General features: G+C 34.9%; 1 protein-coding gene and 3 non-coding genes across 4 annotated transcripts; 3 read left to right on the forward strand and 1 right to left on the reverse strand.

Moving 5' to 3' along the window:
- Nucleotides 1-298: 298 nt before the first annotated feature.
- Nucleotides 299-7,372, reverse strand: snrnp48 (small nuclear ribonucleoprotein 48 (U11/U12)). Its single transcript, XM_028471319.1, has 9 exons — nt 7,144-7,372; nt 5,935-6,048; nt 5,203-5,263; nt 4,983-5,063; nt 3,633-3,818; nt 3,410-3,531; nt 1,929-2,035; nt 1,726-1,848; nt 299-523 (listed from the first exon to the last, which is right to left on the reverse strand). The coding sequence occupies exons 1-9, from the start codon at nt 7,306-7,308 to the stop codon at nt 442-444; spliced, it is 1,041 nt and encodes a 346-aa protein (XP_028327120.1). The 5' UTR covers nt 7,309-7,372; the 3' UTR covers nt 299-441.
- A 2,023-nt stretch (nt 7,373-9,395) lies between these two features.
- Nucleotides 9,396-9,586, forward strand: LOC114478665 (U2 spliceosomal RNA). Its single transcript, XR_003675888.1, has one exon. It is a non-coding gene; the product is annotated as a U2 spliceosomal RNA (small nuclear RNA).
- Nucleotides 9,587-11,493: 1,907 nt separating this feature from the next.
- Nucleotides 11,494-11,684, forward strand: LOC114478666 (U2 spliceosomal RNA). The gene has a single exon (XR_003675889.1). It is a non-coding gene; the product is annotated as a U2 spliceosomal RNA (small nuclear RNA).
- Nucleotides 11,685-13,593: 1,909 nt separating this feature from the next.
- LOC114478667 (U2 spliceosomal RNA) lies at nt 13,594-13,784 on the forward strand. The gene has a single exon (XR_003675890.1). It is a non-coding gene; the product is annotated as a U2 spliceosomal RNA (small nuclear RNA).
- Nucleotides 13,785-21,442: the final 7,658 nt, after the last annotated feature.

A 21,442-nucleotide genomic window follows, 5' to 3' on the forward strand; every position in this document is an offset into this window, starting at 1 on the left:
TGGCAATTACAGTTACAAAGTCAATTATCTAATTAATCTCTATTACAATTTAATGACAGCGACAATTTTTTAAAATTACAATCATGATCATTTATGCTATTACAATTATAATTGACTCCAACCCTGACAAGTGAATTCACTGATTTAAATCAAAATGTGTAGCATAAGCTCAACTTTTTTTCAAGCTCTAAGTTTTTTTTATTTCCTTAAAGAATGAGATGCACATTTTTATAACAGTTTTATTTTCCTTGAGAGATTTTACAAAACACACCAAAATGTAAAACTGTGTGGGGAAAATAACATATTCCAGTTTTCCTAAAAAAAAAAAAAGCTTTGCAAACTAACAATGTGAAGAGGAACAGCAAAGACCAAGCCGGTGACCTTTGACCCTGTGGTGATCCATGACCTCAGGCTCATGGTCTTTAACTTTAACAGTGTTTCTCACTTGTGCTTCTCTCTGTCGTCTTTCTTCTTCTTTTTCTTCTTTCGCTCATGGTGGTGCTCGTCAGGGGAACGAGAATCCCTGGAAAAATGCACAATAATTACCTCCAACATCCTTAACACACTTCAAACATTTAAAATGAGCTCAATTTTAGTCCGTTAAATTCTAGTCGATTCATGGTTTATTTATAGTCTCCAAAAGCTACATTTTCACTTGCTTTAAAAACTTTTTATTAAAAAATCTGCATGGAAAGAAACTGTAAAATGTGTTGTCTTTATTTACTAAATTTTACGCTTACGTACGTGACGAAATGACCAAATATGTGTAAAACAAGACTGAACTTTAAAAAAAAAAAAAAGAAGAGAGAATGAACAAAAAAACTAAACAAAAAATCCTCAAAAATACATTGACATCAAATTATACCATTCTTTCTCATCAAAGTTTAATTTGTAAGAGAATGAGTACAACTATTGTAAATTTTAACTTGTATGTGTCGTATGTTGAGCACTTATGTATATGTATATATCCATCTTTTATCCTTTATATTTTTATTATTATTGTTTTTGGTTTGTTTTTTTGTTCTTTGTACCAAGTTAAATTCCTTGTATTGTTTTATTGGCAAATAAAACTTTTTCTAATTCTGATATATAAAATTATGTACTGTATTTTTCAGACTATAAGACGCACCAGATTATAAGGCGCACTATCAATGAATGGGTCTGACCGGGTCTATTTTCATACATAAGGCGCACCTGTTTATTATTATTATTATTATTATTATTATTATTATTATTAAGGCTCATTAAGTAAAACAAAATAGTCAGATAAGTCAAACTTTATTCAACTCATTAACAATAACTCAACGTTGTTCAGGTTTAACACATAAAATATAGAACATTACACTCACTTTTTCAGTTCAGTAGGTTGAAGCACAGTACTGTACATATCACTCCACGAGGAGCCTGACTACGGCGCCAAAATTCCATCGAGCGGTGCAGCTTCATAGTTGTACTAAAACATTTTGACATATTAATTTCATACATAAGGTGCACTGTCGATTTTTGAGAAAATTAAAGGATTTTATTCTCTGTTTTTCCAGGTTTATTTTTATTTACTTTCTTAAAAATTTCTCTGACTTTTGTTTTAAGATAGAGGACTCGTAAAGACCACAGGCATCCATTTACTTCATTGTTTATCTATCAAATTGTGTTGTATAACTTTGTGTGATTATTCGAACAAAAACACAGAAAAATAAAAAAATTAAAAAACATATATATTTTTACCGCTCTCTCTTCTTCTTCTTCTTCCTCTTCTCTCTGTCATGACTTCGTTCTCGACTGCGATGGCGTTTTCCATGCGAGTGACGTGACTCAGAGGAAGCTGAGCGTCGTTCCTCCTGGAAACGCCTGATCAACAAAGAACCAATTACATCCATCATTCCTAATTAGGTCACGATTGTGAAAAATGTTTTTTGAGTTTAACTAACCGCTGGGGGGGAGAGTGTCCAGATGTTGCTGCCACCTCTTCATCTGCTTCCTCTTTCCACTGCCTGGACAGTTGCTCAGAATGGACACTGATCACCTCTCGGATCACCTGCAAAACAACAGCAGCGATCACTTTTTTGATCTTTGTGTGTATACGGAGAGTTTTGTCTAACTTTACACAAAAAGTATCCTAAATTAGTATCTTACATTCATATTTTAACTTCTTACAGCTTTAATGAATGCATATGAACATTTCAGCAAACTTTGTTGAGTTGAGAAAAAAATCGATTTGGTGATATATCGCAATATTTTAACCGCACGATAATCGTATCGATCCAAAAAATTGTTCAAATCAATTTTTTTAAATCATGTTTTTAACAAAAAACAAACCCATTTAATTCCACTAACATATGCATAGCACGTAAACGCCCGGACACTACGTGTGGGTCACCATGTGATCAATGCATTATAGTTTGGAAGTTGATTGCACTTTATTTTCATAAAACATACTGGGCACTTTTTATAAATGTATGTGGTTACTATTTTATAGAATTTAAGAACTTAACAGAATCAGAATCTTTTGTACAAGCAAAAGTTAAACTTTTTGAAAAATGTGATTTGATATGTTAATTAACATATCACTAGTTTTTGATATTGATACTTGAATTATAGTTAGTTACCATTTATTTGTTCTCGCAAGTTTTAAAAAAAATGGAATACAGTATATTTCATACCATTTTATACTTGTAAAGGTGAAATTAGCAATATTGCGATATATATGGTATTGTTTAGAATTGGGGTATATCATATTGTGACATGCACACCCCTACTAAATATGCTGAGCTGATTTCTGATACGTGACTAATAATATGTTCTAAAATCTTACATTTTGCAGTAGAGACAAAACAAAGCTCGGACATGAAAAAGATCAGACGTCCTAAATCGCATGTGTCAAACTCAAGGCCCGAGGGCCAAATCTGGTCCTTTAGAGCTTCCAATTTGGGCCGCAGGAAAAAGTGAAAACGACAGCAAACATGAATCAATGTGTAAAATATCAAGTAATTCAGTCCCTCCAGATACACAAATTCAATGAAACTCCGCAATATTTGCAGGGCTCAGTTTTCCTGTGCTTATATCACACGCAGTAATTTTTTTAAAATCCCAAATTGTTGAAAGAACTCTTAAATGCTGCAATTTTCCTCAAATCACATTATAAAATTTCCCAAAATTAAATAAAATTTGGTCACAAGCTCAAGAAAAAGGTGAATATCCTGCAGGAACTGATAGCTGTTATTTATTGCTTGAATATTGTCGTTGCCTTCCATACTTTACATATCATTTATTGGTGGAATTGCTCGTTTCCCTGCTTATAATCTGTGTCCCACTTTGGTATTTGGCCCCTGAACTAAAATGAGTTTGACACCTTTGTCCTAAATGTTCATATTGTGAAAGATTAAACCACAGGCGTGTGTGAACGGCTCACCTCGGTGTAGGATTTCTTGGTGATGTGAACGTTTTTGGCTCTGTAGGACTGACGTCGTCTCTTGTAGTCCCTCATCTCTGCCATCAGCTCCAGGTGAGTCCTTGGTTCATTTTGTTGATCACCTGCTCACAACCACACATCACTGAACACACTCCACTGTTCCACAGCCTGTCAGAGAGGCTTCAGTAGAAGAATGACTTTATTGTTCCGTCGTCTCACTTGCCTTTCTGTAATTTAGACACCAAATCGACATATAGATCATCATTGCTGGAGGAGGCGGCGGCTTCCTTTTGTTGGTTTAGGGTGTTGATCACATGGTCGTACAGAGCCAATCGGTCAGCGACGGTCAAGTCGCACAAGGCCCGCTTGTGGTTCTGTGGCACGTCAATGGGCTGCCCCGAGTACTGACCTGATGGAGCACCAGATAGGATTTACTAATGGATAATGATTAATGATCACACATAAACCACATATAACATACAAATAATGTCTATACACAAACACCAGGGTTGGGGGTCAATTGTAATTGCATAATTGATCATTAATTACAATTAAAAAATCTGTTGCAGTTGTGATCATGATGCAATTGTAATCGAGTTCAGATAATTGACTTTGTAACTGTGATTGGCATGGAAACTTTATAAAAACTGTCTTTTACAATTTAAATGCAAAACTGTGGAACCATGTTATAGCGCTATAACTAAGGTCAATGCATTTAGCTGGGAGTGTATTGGCTCTTATGACATCATCACTGTATGAATTCTTTGCTGATTCTACCATTGTCTCCACGTTCGTAGGGGGATCACGTTCATAGGGGGTCACGTTCGTAGGGGGTCACGTTCGTAGGGGGGTCACGTTCATAGGTGGGTCACGTTCATAAGGAGCCACGTTCATAGGGGGGTCACGTTCATGAGGGGCCACGTTCATAAGGGGCCACGTTCATAAGGGGTCACGTTCATACTAGGTCACATTCATAAGGGGCCACGTTCATAGGGAGCCACGTTCATACTAGGTCACATTCATAAGGGGCCACGTTCATAGGGAGCCACGTTCATACTAGGTCACATTCATAAGGGGCCACGTTCATAGGGGGTCACGTTCATACTAGGTCACATTCATAGGGGGTCCATGGGCTCTCCAAAACCTGGGGGCCGAGTCGCACGGAAAGGCTTGGCCCCTTTGTGCTGTTTGATCATTTTTATCTGCAGCAAAACTACAAAAATTACTGACTTTTTATGGAATATTTGCAAAAACTATTTTCAATGCAATGAAAACATTTTGGCCAGTAACAGTAATGTAAAAATAAAAACAACAACTTATGACATCTGAATCCAATTTTTGTCTAAAACTTATTTTATTTCTGACATCCATGTTGGAAGCTTCTTCTTCTGCTGTCAATCATTCCCATTATGATAAGTATCAGAATTTACAGTATGTTATTCTCTTGTGACACCTAGTGATGGATTTGACTCTTGAATTTGAGTAAAACATTAGATTATTGTTGTGCCTTTGCACCATGAGATACTAACTTCCCTGGGGTGGTTTAACAAACCAAAAATAAAAAAGATAATACCTTGCCAGAAAACTCCCTCCATTTTCATCAGCGGTGCTGCAGATCTGGCCTGTGAGATCACCTGATGCTGAGTGGATTTGTCTGCAAAAAAACGACAACAAAGCTAAAAAAAAAAAAAAAAAGGAACCTGAAGATAAAGCCAAACATTTATATTAATCTGAACACAACGGGCTTACATAACATTAAACTGCCTTATAAGAATAAAAAAAAGAATCCTCACCCATTGTAAAGGTTCTCACTTTTGTGTTTTCATAACACACAGATGGGTCGTACATCTCTGCCTGTAAAACATGGAACATTATGAGAGTCATTAAAAAACCCTGAAGTTTAAATTTAATTTATAATCAAAACGAATCGTGATTTTTTTTTATTTTTTCAGTCTGACGTCGTAGACAAGAAGTGTCAAACTCATTTTAGTTCAGGGGCCAAATATGGAGCAGTTTGATCTCAAGTGGGACACAGATGATTTTATGCGGGAAAACAAGTAATTTCAACATTATTGTTCCCTAGTTTGCACATCTACGTATACATAAAATACTAAATATGTCAGAAACTGACCATTTCCAAACAAAAAGTGACAGATATCAGTCCCAACAGGATCTTCACTTTAAATTTCCTAGTTTTTGTGAACAATTTCTATTTAATTAAGAGAAATATTATGTAAAGTTTGAGGAAAATTGAAGGATTTTGTAAGAATTTAGAGTTTTTCAACAGTTTGACATTAAAAATGACTTCAATCATGAGATATAAGCACCAAGAAAACTGTGAGCCCTTGCAAATATTGTTCAGGTTCATTCACACAATGATTCATGTTTTCTCTGTCATTTTTACTTTGTCCTGAAGGTCGAATTGGAAGCTCCAAAGGGCCGGATTTGACCCCCGCGTCTTGAGTTTGACACAAGTCGAAGACTTTCTCTCACACACGGGTAAGGAAAATTGATCAAGCTGTCACCTGCTCTTCTTCTGAGTATCCCATCTTACGGAGCCTGCAGGCGGCTTTGTGTCTTTCCATTGTCCGGACTGGGACGCTGTGGTTGGGATCATAAGGACACTGCTCCATTGGTTCCTAAAATTACAAGGATGGAAAAATTAAGTAATTTTACCTAGAAATGTGTGGATGATAAAGTATATTTTTTACACTAATCTGCTGTTTGTTCCCTTATTAATACTAATCTACAGAGGTGAAAGTAAATGATTACAAGTACACACGTTATTACTGTAATTGAGTTGCTTTTATGGTTACTTGTACTTTTTTTTTTAGTATATTTCTAAGTCAGTCATTTTAATTGTACTTAAGTATGTTTTAAAAGAAGTAATGTGTTACATTTCTACACCCATCCATTACTGAGTAATTTTTTGTTTTGTTTTAAAAATGATCAATGGACATTGTGAAACTACAAGAAAATGAAATGAGCAGACAACAATCAAATGCAATATGTTAGTTCATCAGTGGGTGTTTGTAAGAGTTTATTGTTAAAAAGGTACCTTAAACCACAGTACTGTCCCAATTTTAGGTCCTCAGTTTATGATGAATGCACATTGAACATAATCCATATGTTATTTTCTTAGTCGTCCATTTCTGATCTTTCTTTGGTTCAGGTTGTGGTTTCTCCCCATTATGTTTTTACCCACATGGCACAAAAGGAAAGGCACTGTTTTAGAGTTCATACATTTAGCAGCAATTTTTATTTTATTTTTTAACTTTTAATTGAGTACTATTTTATTGAGCTACTTTTGTTTAGAAAAATCATGTAAATCAAGAAACAGTAAGATACATTGAGTAAGACATATCAGAATTGTTAACACCAGGAGTTCTCAACTGGTCTTACCCTGGGACTTATTTTTAAGAAATCAACCAACCAAATTTTGTTTTTCAAAAAATATGTAATCTTTTTAAAAGCATAAATCTTCATATTTTCATGTGCAACATGCATTTCACAGCTTGCCTGTCAATAGAAAAGTGTCTTTCAAAATAAAAGACAAGTCCAACATGAGAGACATTAAGTATTTATTTATTTATTTTTTTTTTTTTGACAAGCTGTCGGCAGTTGAGGATCGCTTACGCCTCTGCTAATCTGGTGTTTGGTCATGTTTTCTATTATGTGTAATTATAGTGTTTTTCTTTTCTTTTTTAAGAGGAAAGACCGACACGCATACGTACCTTTTTGTATTCAGCCGACCATCCCATCGTTTGCATAATGTCGTCCAACTGTTTTTGGTAGTTTTCTGTGAACTCTGACAGTTCGTGGATAAAGTCCAGACGCTCCTGGAGAGTCATTGGTGGACATGAATCCATGTCGATAGCTTCGTTGTCCAAATCAGACATAATTTCGTCCTGAACCGTCGTTTATCAAATGTTTCGAGGCGGACACAGTGCGCGATGTGATGACGTCACTATAGAGCGGAAGTGATTCACCCTGGTAGTTGTAGTCCACTTCGTGCTGTGTTTTACATAAGCTACAAACACACTGGAAATCTTGCGCAAGAGGCAAACTAAACGAATAAAAAATGTTATTTACAAGAAAATATTTGCTTTAAAACCAATCAAATATTGGAAAATTAAATTAATGTGAAGCTTATGCAAAGTTTTTTGGTTTCTTTTGTAGTTTAATTGTAAAATAATGCTGTAAAATATGTGCATGCCTGCAACTTTGGATAGTCCTAGCAATTATCCACTTGACAACGAAGTTTAAGATGTTTCCTTTAGGATTATTCATCAATACTATGCTGGAAAAGCACGCTTGCTGATATTGTAAGTATTATTTAAACTTACTTCTCAAGAATGATTTAATAAAAAAGATTTGCTAATAATATGAAATCCTGGTTTTGAGCAGCTGGTGTTTATCTATGATTAAAATGAACTTGTTTCGAAGTTAGCATGGAAGCTAATGGAACAGGTTTGGTTGAGCTACTCAGAAATGTGACTTTTAGGGCTCACTAACTAAAGTTGTGATGATTTCGTTCTTTATCCTGTTTTATATTGTCTTTTTTACCATCTATTTACATGGAAAAATACTCAGTAAACTTTGGGTTTTCGTCCAATTTTGGTTATGGTCAGCAGCTATGTTTATTTAAATTGTTGTTTCATACCCATATTTGTTTGCGACAAATCCTTGTTAGTTTAACATACTGCATATTATACATGAGTTGCTTTTGGGTTTTTATGTATGAAGTCTTGTTCAAATTTCTCCATTCACGTTATTAACATTATTCTGACTTGTATTAGTGGCTATTGTGAGATTGACCTGTTTAATGATTAATTTTTTAATGCTTATTTAGGATTGAACATTACTCATACTTTACATTTTTAATAAGGTTGTGTATGGTTTTCGGCTGTGCAAACATGTACTGTTGGAGAAATGGAGTATGGTTGGTTGTCCACTAGATGGCGATAAAACATTAACTTACATTGAACAATTGAAACACCCAAGATGACTCCAAAAATTACTCCTAAAAATGCCAAAGGATAACAAAAATACACAAAATGATGAAAACATTTTGAAATTGAAATATAAATAAATACTTTATTTTGTATATAACAGAACATGTTAAACACAACACATCAGCTGTTTGACAAGAAACCAGAAATTATGAAACAAATGTAACACTGTATTTTTTCGTTATATGTCCTGTTTGATATCCTGTTTGCCTTTTTGATCATTTGTTTGGATTGAAAAATACTCAATATATCTTTGAGCTTTTGTCTATTTTTTGTTACATTATGGTCAGCAACTACGTTTATTTAAAATATTGTGATACTCATTAATGCATAAGTTGTTTTTTGGTTTTTTATGTATGAAGTTTTATTCAAATTTCTCCTTTCACCTCGTTAACATTATTCTGACTTGCATTAATGATTATTGTGAGATTGTCCTGTTTATTTATACATTTTAATGCATATTTACTACTGAACATTACTTATACTTGACGTTTTAATAATGTGCCATTGGCTGTGTTGAGCAGTGGAATGGAGTATGGTTGGTTGTCCACTAGATGGCGATAAAACATGAACTTACAGGGAATGTAGACTGGATAAACTATTTTAGCTACGTTCGGTCAGATAAGTCATATCTGTGCCCCAAAGTCCACTCTAAAATCGTAATGTACCATTTATGTTTGTGTTTTACGTTTTGTGTCATGTTTTCTTAAATTAAAACTCTTGTTTTTGTAGCTGCTCATTTCCTCGCTTTGCATTGGTCTAGAAAGGTCCTGTGCTCACGTCATCGCTCATAGAATTGATCTAAAATGTGGTTCCGTTTTAGTTACCACGAGGAACGAAGGAAATGAAAACGTGCACGTTAAAGATTAGTGTTAGCGTGGTGTTTTGACTCTGATGGTGATCGTGTTGCTTGTAAACCATAAGTTTAAAGGTTGTTGTCGGGAATGACTTCCCTGTTTCTAACAGAGGTAGTTATCGCTTCTCGGCCTTTTGGCTAAGATCAAGTGTAGTATCTGTTCTTATCAGTTTAATATCTGATACGTCCCCTATCCGGGGACCATATATTAAATTGATTTTTGGAACTGGGAGATGGAATAGGGGCTTGCTCCGTCCACTCCACGCATCGACCTGGTATTGCAGTACCTCCAGGAACGGTGCACCCCCTAAAGATGTCAATGAAACATATAAGTTCTCCAAAGCATTAATGTAGAGTATGAAGCATTGTATAATATTTTGATGAAAGAGTCTAAATGCACTGCTCCTCAAAGTAACGATAAGTGTCTAATTTGCCGCATGAGATTATGTAATTTTTTTTGAAACGGTCAGTTATTCGGCATTTTCACGCATTGCATTGTGGGATGTGAAGTCGCGGGGGCGGGTGTATTATAGAAATGTTTTTATGTCATCCGGAAACAAACTAAAACAAAATGATACCGATCAGTGTCTTTTTTATGGTGAACAAAAACAAAAAATCACGGCAGGACTGAAGCAAAACTCGTTATTCCACAATGCAAGGCGCGAGAATCTCAACAAAAGGCGTTCCTATGGCGGAAATTATATTTTTTTATTAAAAAAAACAAAAACGTGCCGTAATTTCTACTCTTTTCCTTTCTTTTTGAGGAAATATTGTTGATTTATTGATGAATACTATGAGGATTTAATCAAATACATGTTTTTTTTTTTTTCTATCGGGGGAGAACGTGCTACAAGGTTAGGTTACAGCTCTGATTGCATTCAAGTATTATCTAAATATGCCTGCATAAGGTGAAACACGTCAAAGGAAATCCTGATTCACCAATAACCAGTGATATTGAACCAGACATGGAAACTGGCTGCCCAGGGACCACTGTCTATTTTTGTTTGCCCCACAATATTAATGAACAAAATAATTCCAAAACCACACAAAATAAATAAAAATACACCAAACAACAGCAGATATACACAAAATCACTCCTAAAACACAGAAATGACAGGAAAATATATATAAAAGGACAAAATAATAATAATAATAACAGGGAAATATATAAAATGCCAACGGAAATACACAAAAATATCCGGAACAACAATTGAAACACCCAAGATGACTCCAAAAATGATACCAAAAATTACTCCTAAAAATGCCAAAGGATAACAAAAATACACAAAATGATGAAAACATTTTGAAATTGAAATCTAAATAAATGCTTTATTGTGTATATAACAGAACATGTTAAACACAACACATCAGCTGTTTGACAAGAAACCAGAAATTATGAAACAAATGTAACACTGTATTTTTTCGTTATATGTCCTGTTTCATATCCTGTTTGCCTTTTTGATCATTTGTTTGGATTGAAAAATACTCAATATTTTTTTGAGATTTTTCTACTTTATGTTACATTATGGTCAGCAACTACGTTTATTTAAAATATTGTGATACTCATTAATGCATAAGTTGTTTTTGGTTTTTTATATATGAAGCTTTACTCAAATTTCTCCATTCACCTCGTTAACATTATTCTGACTTGTATTAATGATTATTGTGAGATTGTCCTGTTTATTTATTACATTTTAATGCATATTTACTACTGAACATTACTTATACTTGACGTTTTAATAATGTGCCATTGGCTGTGTTGAGCAGTGGAATGGAGTATGGTTGGTTGTCCACTAGATGGCGATCAAACATGAACTTACAGGGAATGTAGACTGGATAAACTATTTTAGCTACGTTCGGTCAGATAATTCATATCTGTGCCCCAAAGTCCACTCTAAAATCGTAATGTACCATTTATGTTTGTGTTTTACGTTTTGTGTCATGTTTTCTTTAATTAAAACTCTTGTTTTTGTAGCTGCTCATTTCCTCGCTTTGCATTGGTCTAGAAAGGTCCTGTGCTCACGTCATCGCTCATAGAATTGATTTAAAATGTGGTTTTGTTTTTTTACCACGAGGAACGAAGGAAATGAAAACGTGCACGTTAAAGATTAGTGTTAGCGTGGTGTTTTGACTCTGATGGTGAGCGTGTTGATTGTAAACCATGAGTTTAAAGGTGGTTGTCGGGAATGACTTCCCTGTTTCTAACAGAGGTAGTTATCGCTTCTCGGCCTTTTGGCTAAGATCAAGTGTAGTATCTGTTCTTATCAGTTTAATATCTGATACGTCCCCTATCCGGGGACCATATATTAAATTGATTTTTGGAACTGGGAGATGGAATAGGGGCTTGCTCCGTCCACTCCACGCATCGACCTGGTATTGCAGTACCTCCAGGAACGGTGCACCCCCTAAACATGTCAATGAAACATCTGAGTTCTTCAAAGCATAAATGTAGATTATGAAGTAGTGTATATTATTTTGTTGAAAGAGTCAAAATGCGTTACTCCTCAAATTATCGATAGTTGTATAAATTGCCGTTTGAGAGTATGTATTTTCTTTTGATATGGTCAATTATTCGGCATTTTCACGCATTGCGTTGTGGGATGTGAAGTCCCGGAGGCGGGTCTATTATAGAAATGTTTTTATGTCATCCGGAAACAAACTAAAACAAAATGATATCAATCAGTGTTTAATTTATGGTGAACAAAAACAAGAAATCACGGTAGGACTGAAGCAAAACTCGTTATTCCACAATGCAAGGCGCGAGAATCTCAACAAAAGGCGTTCCTATGTCGGAAATTATATATATTTTTAAAAAAAACGAAAACGTGCCGTAATTTCTACTCTTTTCCTTTCTTTTTGAGTAAATATTGTTGATTTATTGATGAATACTATGAGGATTTAATCAATTTCATGTTTTTTTTTTTATCGGGGGAGAACGTACTACAAGGTTAGGTTACAGCTCTGATTGCATTCAAGTATTATCTAAATATGCCTGCATAAGGTGAAACACGTCAAAGGAAATCCTGATTCACCAATAACCAGTGATATTGAACCAGACATGGAAACTGGCTGCCCAGGGACCACTGTCTATTTTTGTTTGCCCCACAATATCAATGAACAAAATAATTCCAAAACCACACAAAATAAATAAAAATACCCCAAACAACAGAAGATATACACAAAATCACTCCTAAAACACAGAAGACTCTACAAAAATGACAGGAAAAAATATATAAAAGGACAAAATAATAATAATAACAGGGAAATATACAAAATGCCAACGGAAATACACAAAAATATCCAGAACAACAATTGAAACACCCAAGATGACTCCAACAATGATAACAAAAATTACTCCTAAAAATGCCAAAGGATAACAAAAATACACAAAATGATGAAAACATTTTGAAATTGAAATCTAAATAAATGCTTTATTGTGTATATAACAGAACATGTTAAACACAACACATCAGCTGTTTGACAAGAAACCAGAAATTATGAAACAAATGTAACACTGTATTTTTTCGTTATATGTCCTGTTTCATATCCTGTTTGCCTTTTTGATCATTTGTTTGGATTGAAAAATACTCAATATTTTTTTGAGATTTTTCTACTTTATGTTGCATTATGGTCAGCAACTACGTTTATTTAAAATATTGTGATACTCATTAATGCATAAGTTGTTTTTGGTTTTTTATGTATGAAGCTTTATTAAATTTTCTCCATTCACCTCGTTAACATTATTCTGACTTGCATTAATGATTATTGTGAGATTGTCCTGTTTATTTATACATTTTAATGCATATTTACTACTGAACATTACTTATACTTGACGTTTTAATAATGTGCCATTGGCTGTGTTGAGCAGTGGGATGGAGTATGGTTGGTTGTCCACTAGATGGCGATAAAACATGAACTTACAGGGAATGTAGACTGGATAAACTATTTAGCTGCGTTCGGTCAGATAAGTCATATCTGTGCCCCAAAGTCCACTTTAAAATCGTAATGTACCATTTATGTTTGTGTTTTACGTTTTGTGTCATGTTTTTTTAAATTAAAACTCTTGTTTTTGTAGCTGCTCATTTCCTCGCTTTGCATTGGTCTAGAAAGGTCCTGTGCTCACGTCATCGCTCATAGAATTGATCTAAAATGTGGTTTTGTTTTTTTACCACGAGGAACGAAGGAAATGAAAACGTGCACGTTAAAGATTAGTGTTAGCGTGGTGTTTTGACTCTGATGGTGATCGTGTTGATTGTAAACCATGAGTTTAAAGGTGGTTGTCGGGAATGACTTCCCTGTTTCTAACAGAGGTAGTTATCGCTTCTCGGCCTTTTGGCTAAGATCAAGTGTAGTATCTGTTCTTATCAGTTTAATATCTGATACGTCCCCTATCCGGGGACCATATATTAAATTGATTTTTGGAACTGGGAGATGGAATAGGGGCTTGCTCCGTCCACTCCACGCATCGACCTGGTATTGCAGTACCTCCAGGAACGGTGCACCCCCTAAAGATGTTAATGAAAATCTGAATAGGGATCAGTAGAGGAAAGTATATGATTATGACGTGTAGCGATATATAACTGGTGGGTCGTAGACAGTTAAACACTCAATCTCTTTCTCAATGTTAATCTTGTTTTTATTTTGAAATGCGTTTTTTTTTGACAAGCATGCTGTGAATCACATGTTATACAGTAAAATTCCGTTTAAAAAAAAATCATGTATGAGTTTTTCGAACATCTATTTTTGAAACACTAAAATTGGTTGGTTGAATTCTAAAAAAAAAGTGGGTCGCGATTCAATGACCATGGCAAAATGTGGGTCCCAGTTGAGAACCCCTGCTATAGTGGTGCAACAATCTAAGTGCAACTAGGATTTTTAAATCAAAGGTAAAGGCACACTTTTTCTCTACCGCATATGACTGAGATGGAGATTTTTGATTAATTTAACATATTTTGGTCATGTTGTTGTTGATATTTGTTGATTTTAAATGTTTTCACTGATGATTTTAAATGTTTTATTGCCGACTCTAATGTTCTTATTGGTTTTCAGCTGTTGAATGTTTTCTGTAGCACTTTTTGATCATGTGAAGCACATTGAGTTGCTTTGTGCATGAAATGCGCTATACAAATACATTTGTCTTGCCTTATATTTTGATTAAAGTCTCGAAACGCATTACTCCACATAGCAACGAAAAGTGTCTAAATTGCAGCTTGAGAGTAAGTTGTCATCTCTGTAAATGGTCTGTTTATTGACATTTTCGTGCATTGCATTGTGGGATGTGAAGTCGCGTAGACGGATGAAGTGTTTTTACTTTATTCTGATATCACAGGGAATCCCAGGAAAAACATTCTATGCAGCCATTTACGTAATTCCACACCCCACAATGCATTGTGCAAACATTTTAACAAAATTGAATTTCTATGACAGATAATGATATACATCCATATTTTGACCTTTTTCCTTTCTTTTTGGGGTAAATGTTTGATTCATTGATCTATGAGTCGTACACTATGATTTTATCTAATAAAAAATATTTGGGGTATCAACTAAGTACAAAGTTAGAGCTTACATTACAGCACTGATTGCATTCAAGTATTATCAGCTAAATATGTTGCTTAGATGGTAAAACACGTCAAAGGAAATCATAATTTTCCAATAAGCAATGCGATTGAACCAATGCAGTGGCTATTTGTACGATTGCCGTATCAATGTACTGACATTCTATCTGTACGCAGCGCCCCTATTTGGCTAGTTTAGGTCACTTGACGAAGACTAAACCTAACCGTAAACCTTTACCTAACTCTAAATCTAACCCTAAACATAAGATACTATGTACGTGTACTTCGGTAACCGTATCTATAGCACCGGGGGTTGTCCGTACAAATAGACACTTTCTATGTTTTTCAAAAGAAGTAAACTTTATTTATAGAGCACTTTTTACAGACAGGTCACAAAGTGCTTTACATCAAATGAAGCAAAAAAAAAAAAAAAACAACATTAAAAACACTGAGATAAAATTGCTCAATTTACATCATCCATAAGCCTGTCTGAACAGGTCTGTTTAGAAAAAAAAATGTTTTTAAAAGAGAACATGTTTAACACAACACATCAGCTGTTCAGAGATGCACTACATAGCTGCTTGTTAGCATGTCATGTTTCTGTTATTCTATCCAAGATGGTTCCCTCTGCCTCCTTCCCAATGCCAGTTAGGATAGGCTAGGGCTGGGCAATATGGACCAAAACTCATATCTCAATATGTGTTCCCAAAATGGCAATATACGATATAAATCTTGATAATTTTATAGTAAATTTTGGGTTAAATTTGCAAAATTCCACACAGGCACATTTATTAGCAAACAGCTGCACAATATGTGTCCCTTTAGTTTTTTTTCTCCTGTAAGGGACAGCACGTGTGAGTGAATTATGTAATGTGGCTTGTTTAGGAAAGGTCTGGGTTAGAACACAGTCAGTGATCCATCTGTGCTTTTCATTTTTTTCAGAGAAGTAGCAAAAGCAGCTTTTCCTAAAACTTTAATACGAAATTAGCTATAAAAAATATACATACGATATGGGCAATTTTGTAATTTCGATAAATCTCCCAGTTCTAGGCTAGACTACAGCAACCTCAGTGATATAACTATAATGGTAATATACAGATTGTGATAACTTGAATAACTCTGAAGACAAAAATATAGATAGAAATAAATGTAAATTTGATCGATATGATGATTAGTGGGCAATGATGAGTTGTTCTTTGCATCAGGCTGGTGTGGAGTAGATCTCATCGTGCTGTAGCATCTCCAGATGAAACTGGTCATCTGCATAAACGTCTTCTCTTCTGTGCAAAGAGTAAATAATAACGGTCTCTTTAAAAAACTCTATATGTGTGCTTACATGAGAACCATGTTGTAATTCCATAAAACTAAATTATACTATATAGCAAGGGTGTCAAACTCATTTTAGTTCAGGGGCCAAATACGGACCAGTTTCATCTGAAATGGGCCGCAAACTTTAGAAACGAAAATGAGCAATGTCAACGTTATTTTGTCCTATGAATATACACTGAACAAAAATATAAATGCAAAACACCTGTGTTTTTGCTCCCATTTTTTATGAGCTGAACTCAGAGATCTAAAACATTTTCTATAAACACAAAAGACCTATTTCTCACAAACGTTAACAAAAAAATCTGTCAGTGAGCACTTCTCATTTGAAGAGATAATCCATCCCACCTCACAGCTGTGGCATATCAAGATGCTGATTAGACAGCATGATTATTGCACAGGTGTGCCTCAGGCTGGCCACAATAAAAGGCCACTCTAAAATGTGCAGTTTAATCACTCAGCACAATGCCACAGATGTAGCAAGTTCTGAGGGAGCGTGCTATTGGCATGCTAACTGCAGGAATGTCCACCAGAGCTGTTGCCTGTGAATTGAATGTTCATTTCTCTACAATAAACCGTCTCCAAAGGCGTTTCAGAGAATTTGGCAGTACATCTAACCTGCCTCACAATCGCAGACCACATGTAACCACACCAGCCCAGGACCTTCACCTCCATGATCGTCTAAGACCAGCCACCCGGACAGCTGTTGCAACAATCAGTTGGCATAACCAAGCATTTCTGCACAAACTGTCAGAAACCGTCTCGGGGAAGCTCATCTGCGTGCTCGTTGTCCTCATTGGGATCTTGACCTGACTGCAGCTTGTCCTCGTAACCGAGTGGGCAAATGCTCACATTCGATGGCATCCGGCACGTTGGAGAGGTGTTCTCTTCACGGATGAATCCTGGTTTTCACTGTTCAGGGCAGGTGGCAGACAGCGTGTGTGGCGTCGTGTGGGTGAGTGGTTTGCTGATGTCAGCGTTGTGGATGGAGTGGCCCATGGTGGTGGTGGGGTTATGGTATGGTCAGGCGTATGTTAGGGACAACAAACACAGGTGCATTTTATTGATGGCATTTTGACTGCACAGAGATACCGTGACGAGATCCTGTGGCTCATTGTTGTGCCATTCATATGCAACCATCACCTCATGTTGCAGCATATAATGCACGGTTCCATGTTGCAAGCATCTGTACACAATGTCTGGAAGCAGAAAACATCTCAGTTCTTGAATTGCCAGCATACTCACTGGTCATGTCACACATTAAGCATGTTTGGGATGCTCTGGATCGGTGTTTACGACAGCGTGTTCCAGTTTCTGCCAATATCCAGCAACTTGGCACAGCCAGTGAAGAGGAGTGGAGCAACATTCCCCTCCCCCTCAATGAAGCAAAACTGCACATTTTAGAGTGGCCTTTTATTGTGGCCACCCTGAGGCACACCTGTGCAATAATCATGCTGTCTAATCAGCATCTTTATATGCCACACCTGTGAGGTGGGATGGATTATCTCTGCAAAGGAGAAGTGCTCACTAACACACATTTAGACACATTTGTGAACAGTATTTGAGAAAAACAGGTCTTTTGTGTTTATAGAAAATGTTTTAGATCTTTGAGTTCAGCTCATGAAAAATGGGAACAAAAACAAAAGTGTTGCGTTTATATTTTTGTAAATATTATTTATTATTATTTATATTATATGTAAAATAATGGAAGTTACAGACAATATTCAATCTTTAAATTTCCTTGAGTTTGTGAGTAATCTTTATTCAATTTAAGAAACATGAGTGGAATTTTATTAACAAAATTGCAGGATTTTGGAAAAGATGATTATTTTTTTTAACAATTTGTGATTAAAAATGACCGCCAAAATGTGATGAAAGCTTGGGAAAACTGTGCGCCCTGGCAAATATTGTGGATGAGATATCTACAACTGAATTACTTGGTATTTTTATGTAATAATTCATGTTTTCTATAATTTCGACTTTATCCTGCGGGACAAATTTGATTCTCTAAAGGGCCGGATTTTGCCCCCGGGCCTTGAGTTTGACACATATGATGTGCCTTATGGCATACATAATAAATGTGCTTTGTAGGATTCTGACACAGTAACACTTACATGACTTCGATCGTGTCCTCAACAAAAACCTCTTCCACCAACTGAACTTCCACAGCCACGTTGGCCCTCACTGCATGAAATAAGAGTCAAACAATTATAGCATGTGTTTCCTTTCACTCTTTGCATACATTTCTGGTATTTATACAGTAATAATACCTTATTAAACCCGAGGATCTGTGCATGTATGAAAATAGATGAGTGGTGCAAAGCACACAAGGGAGTTTTCTTGTTTTTTTTTTGTTTTTTTTTGATAATTAAACAATTGTTAACATAAACTCTAAATGAAAAAATCCACACAGTCACACAGAGTTTGGAAAACTATCACGAAAATGACTTAATGTCATTTTTCACGTGTGGCAACATGATTTCCTAAATTGTTTTGTGCTGTATAACAACTTTTTTTGTGCTGCGCAGCTCAAACTTTTGTGGCGCTGCTAGGAATGAATTACAAACTGATGTAATGTAATGGGATTTCTTACTTTAATCATAACTTTTACCTCGAACGAAATATAATTAAATGTAATTGGATGAAAAAAAATTGCAAATACACAAGTTTGACAGTCGTGTCCCGCAGCACAAAAATAATTTGGAAATCATGTTGGCGGGAACACAAATAGAAATATTCCTTTTCCCGTTGGGTTGTGTTGGGAAAAATATACAATACTCCCTGAGTGACCCGTGTGCTCTATAAGGGTGTATGAAAAAAAAACTATTTTGTGATATATCATGATATTTCACCCCTTTCACCGATATTTTCTCATGTTACTTACTTGAATCGTTTCTTATTCCATTATGGTTAAGTAAAAAAGTCTTCTTATCCAATTGTTTTGATGGTCCAACATATTTAAACATATTAATTTGTAAGAGTGGAATCCACCATTAGATTTGTCTCATCCAGTTCAAGCTCACAGAGCTTATTAAGGCTGGAAGAAAAAAATCGACTCGGTGATATATCGCAATATTTCACAGCACGATTATCGTATCGATCCAAAAAATGTCCAAATCGATTTTTTTAATCATGTTTTCTCAGGAAAAAACCACTTAATTGCGCTAATGAATGCATACACAGTGAACCACATCAGACCCAGTTAAACTACCTCACACCTCATTACATTTTAGCTTGGAAGTTGTTTGCACTTTATTTTTATTAAACATACTGGACACTTTTATAGATGTCTGTGGTTACTTAAAAAAATAAATAAAAATAATTTAAGAACTTATGAGAATCAGAATCTGTTGTGGAAACAAAAGTTGAACTTTTTTGACTAATTTAATTTGACAGTTTGATAAACATACCACATGTTTTTGATATTGGTACTTGAGTTACAGTTATTTACCATTGACTTGCTCTCGTAAGTTTAAAAAAAAATGTTGCGAAATATTGTGATGTATGTCGTATTGTTTAGTGAATCGTATTGTATGGGCAGAATCATGGCAATGCACACCCCTCATGCTTTATGCCCTTTACAAGACAACTTTTAACATTCACTCACCTGCATGAGATAAAATTGGAGGCTTGAGCGCACAGGGATCCAAATGTTCCACCACAGGCTGCCTATGAACACACCCCCATCCCTGCATTCCCATCCTAGGAAATTCCTGACAGTTACCATGGATACAAAGTGGCATTATATCACTTTGATGAGCCAGATTGTCTGATGATAATGGATTAAGTTGACTGATGTTTGGTCTGCTGGGGATTCTCACACAGAAGGAGGGTTCACTGGTTGGCTGCTGCTCATCAGCTGCATCATAGACAACGTCATCACAACATAAAGAATAAGAAAAAACATATTTACATTCAAAATGAAAATCAGATTAGCAATATCAATGGTAACTACTATTCATGAATCAAAAATCCCCATTCTGTCACAAATTTCTGGTTACCCCAAAAAAAAAATGTATCCTGCATTTTATTATTTATTTTATTTCTTTGTGTGGAAGAAAAATGATTAAATTATAATAATTTAAAAAACGAAAATATAATTTTAATCAGTCATTTTTTTTAATCAATTACTAGACATTTCAGGTGATCCCAGAGACATTGTTCCTAGATATCTTTATATTGCATTTTTTAAAAAAACTATATTTATATTAAAATACTTTTATTTGAGATTGTATGTGTTTAAAAAAAAAAAATTAAATAATAATTTAAAAGAAAATGAAAATATAATTTTAATCAGTAATTTTTTATCAATTACGAGACATTTCAGGCGATCAACCCCAGAACATTTTTTATACTGCATTTTATTTGAACAAGATTTATATTAGAATACTTTTTAGATTGTGTGTGGTAAAGAATCATTATTTATTAATAATAATATCATAATATATATATATATATATATATATATATAATTTGAAACAGTAAATTTTTTTTCTTATCAATTACTAGACATTTCAGGCAACCCTATAGTGAATTCCTGGTGACCCCACATGGGGTCACAACCCCAAGGTTGAAGAACACTGCACTGCACAATTCACATAAACATAACGGGTTAATATGTGGGCCTATTGTTGCTGACTCATGCCTCATCCGTCTGTTTCCTGTAGACCCACTGGGGTTTGATGCACACAAACACGACCAACACAACAAAAACATCTCACTGTGGACACATAATGGTAACCAGTACTGACATTCTTATAGCAAACCAGTACCAGACACTACTACAATAAAATGGGTTTAAAATGAAACATCATTTGCTGAACAAACTAGATGAAGGCAAACCATAAATACTTTTTATATGAATTAATTAATCTCTAATCCAAAATCTATTTAATATTACTATAAAACAATTGCTTAAAATCCCACCAGAATTCCACAGAAACACAATAAATAATTTGATTGTATCACAAAAAAGACATACTGTATCTTTCTTTAAAAAATGGAAATGAGAAATAAATGAATAGTGGCAAACATGATTTTTTCTTTCTTTTCTCGTGATAATGTGATTACAATCAGAGCTTCTCTTTGCATTTTGTGGTTTTTATTTGTTTTTGTTTTTTTTCATAATAATTAATTTGATTTATTGCCCCTTATGGAGACAATTTTGCTTTTTTGTTTGTTATTTATTTAATTTGCTATTTTTTTTTAAGTTCTACATGCAAATTTCTTTAATAACCCTGTTTTTGTTTTGTTTTTTACAAATAAATATAGCTTATATTAT

This window comes from Gouania willdenowi, chromosome 16 (assembly GCF_900634775.1).
Source record: "Gouania willdenowi chromosome 16, fGouWil2.1, whole genome shotgun sequence".
NCBI classification, from domain to species: domain Eukaryota; kingdom Metazoa; phylum Chordata; class Actinopteri; order Blenniiformes; family Gobiesocidae; genus Gouania; species Gouania willdenowi.

Coding starts and splice junctions, on each gene's coding strand:
- snrnp48 (XM_028471319.1), bottom strand. CDS start 7,308: ATGTCTGATTTGGACAACGAAGCTATCGACATGGATTCATGTCCACCA. Junction 3,819..4,982: donor GGAGGGAGTTTTCTGGCAAG/GTATTATCTTTT, acceptor GTGCTCCATCAG/GTCAGTACTCGGGGCAGCCC. Junction 2,036..3,409: donor CCAAGAAATCCTACACCGAG/GTGAGCCGTTCA, acceptor GTTGTTTTGCAG/GTGATCCGAGAGGTGATCAG.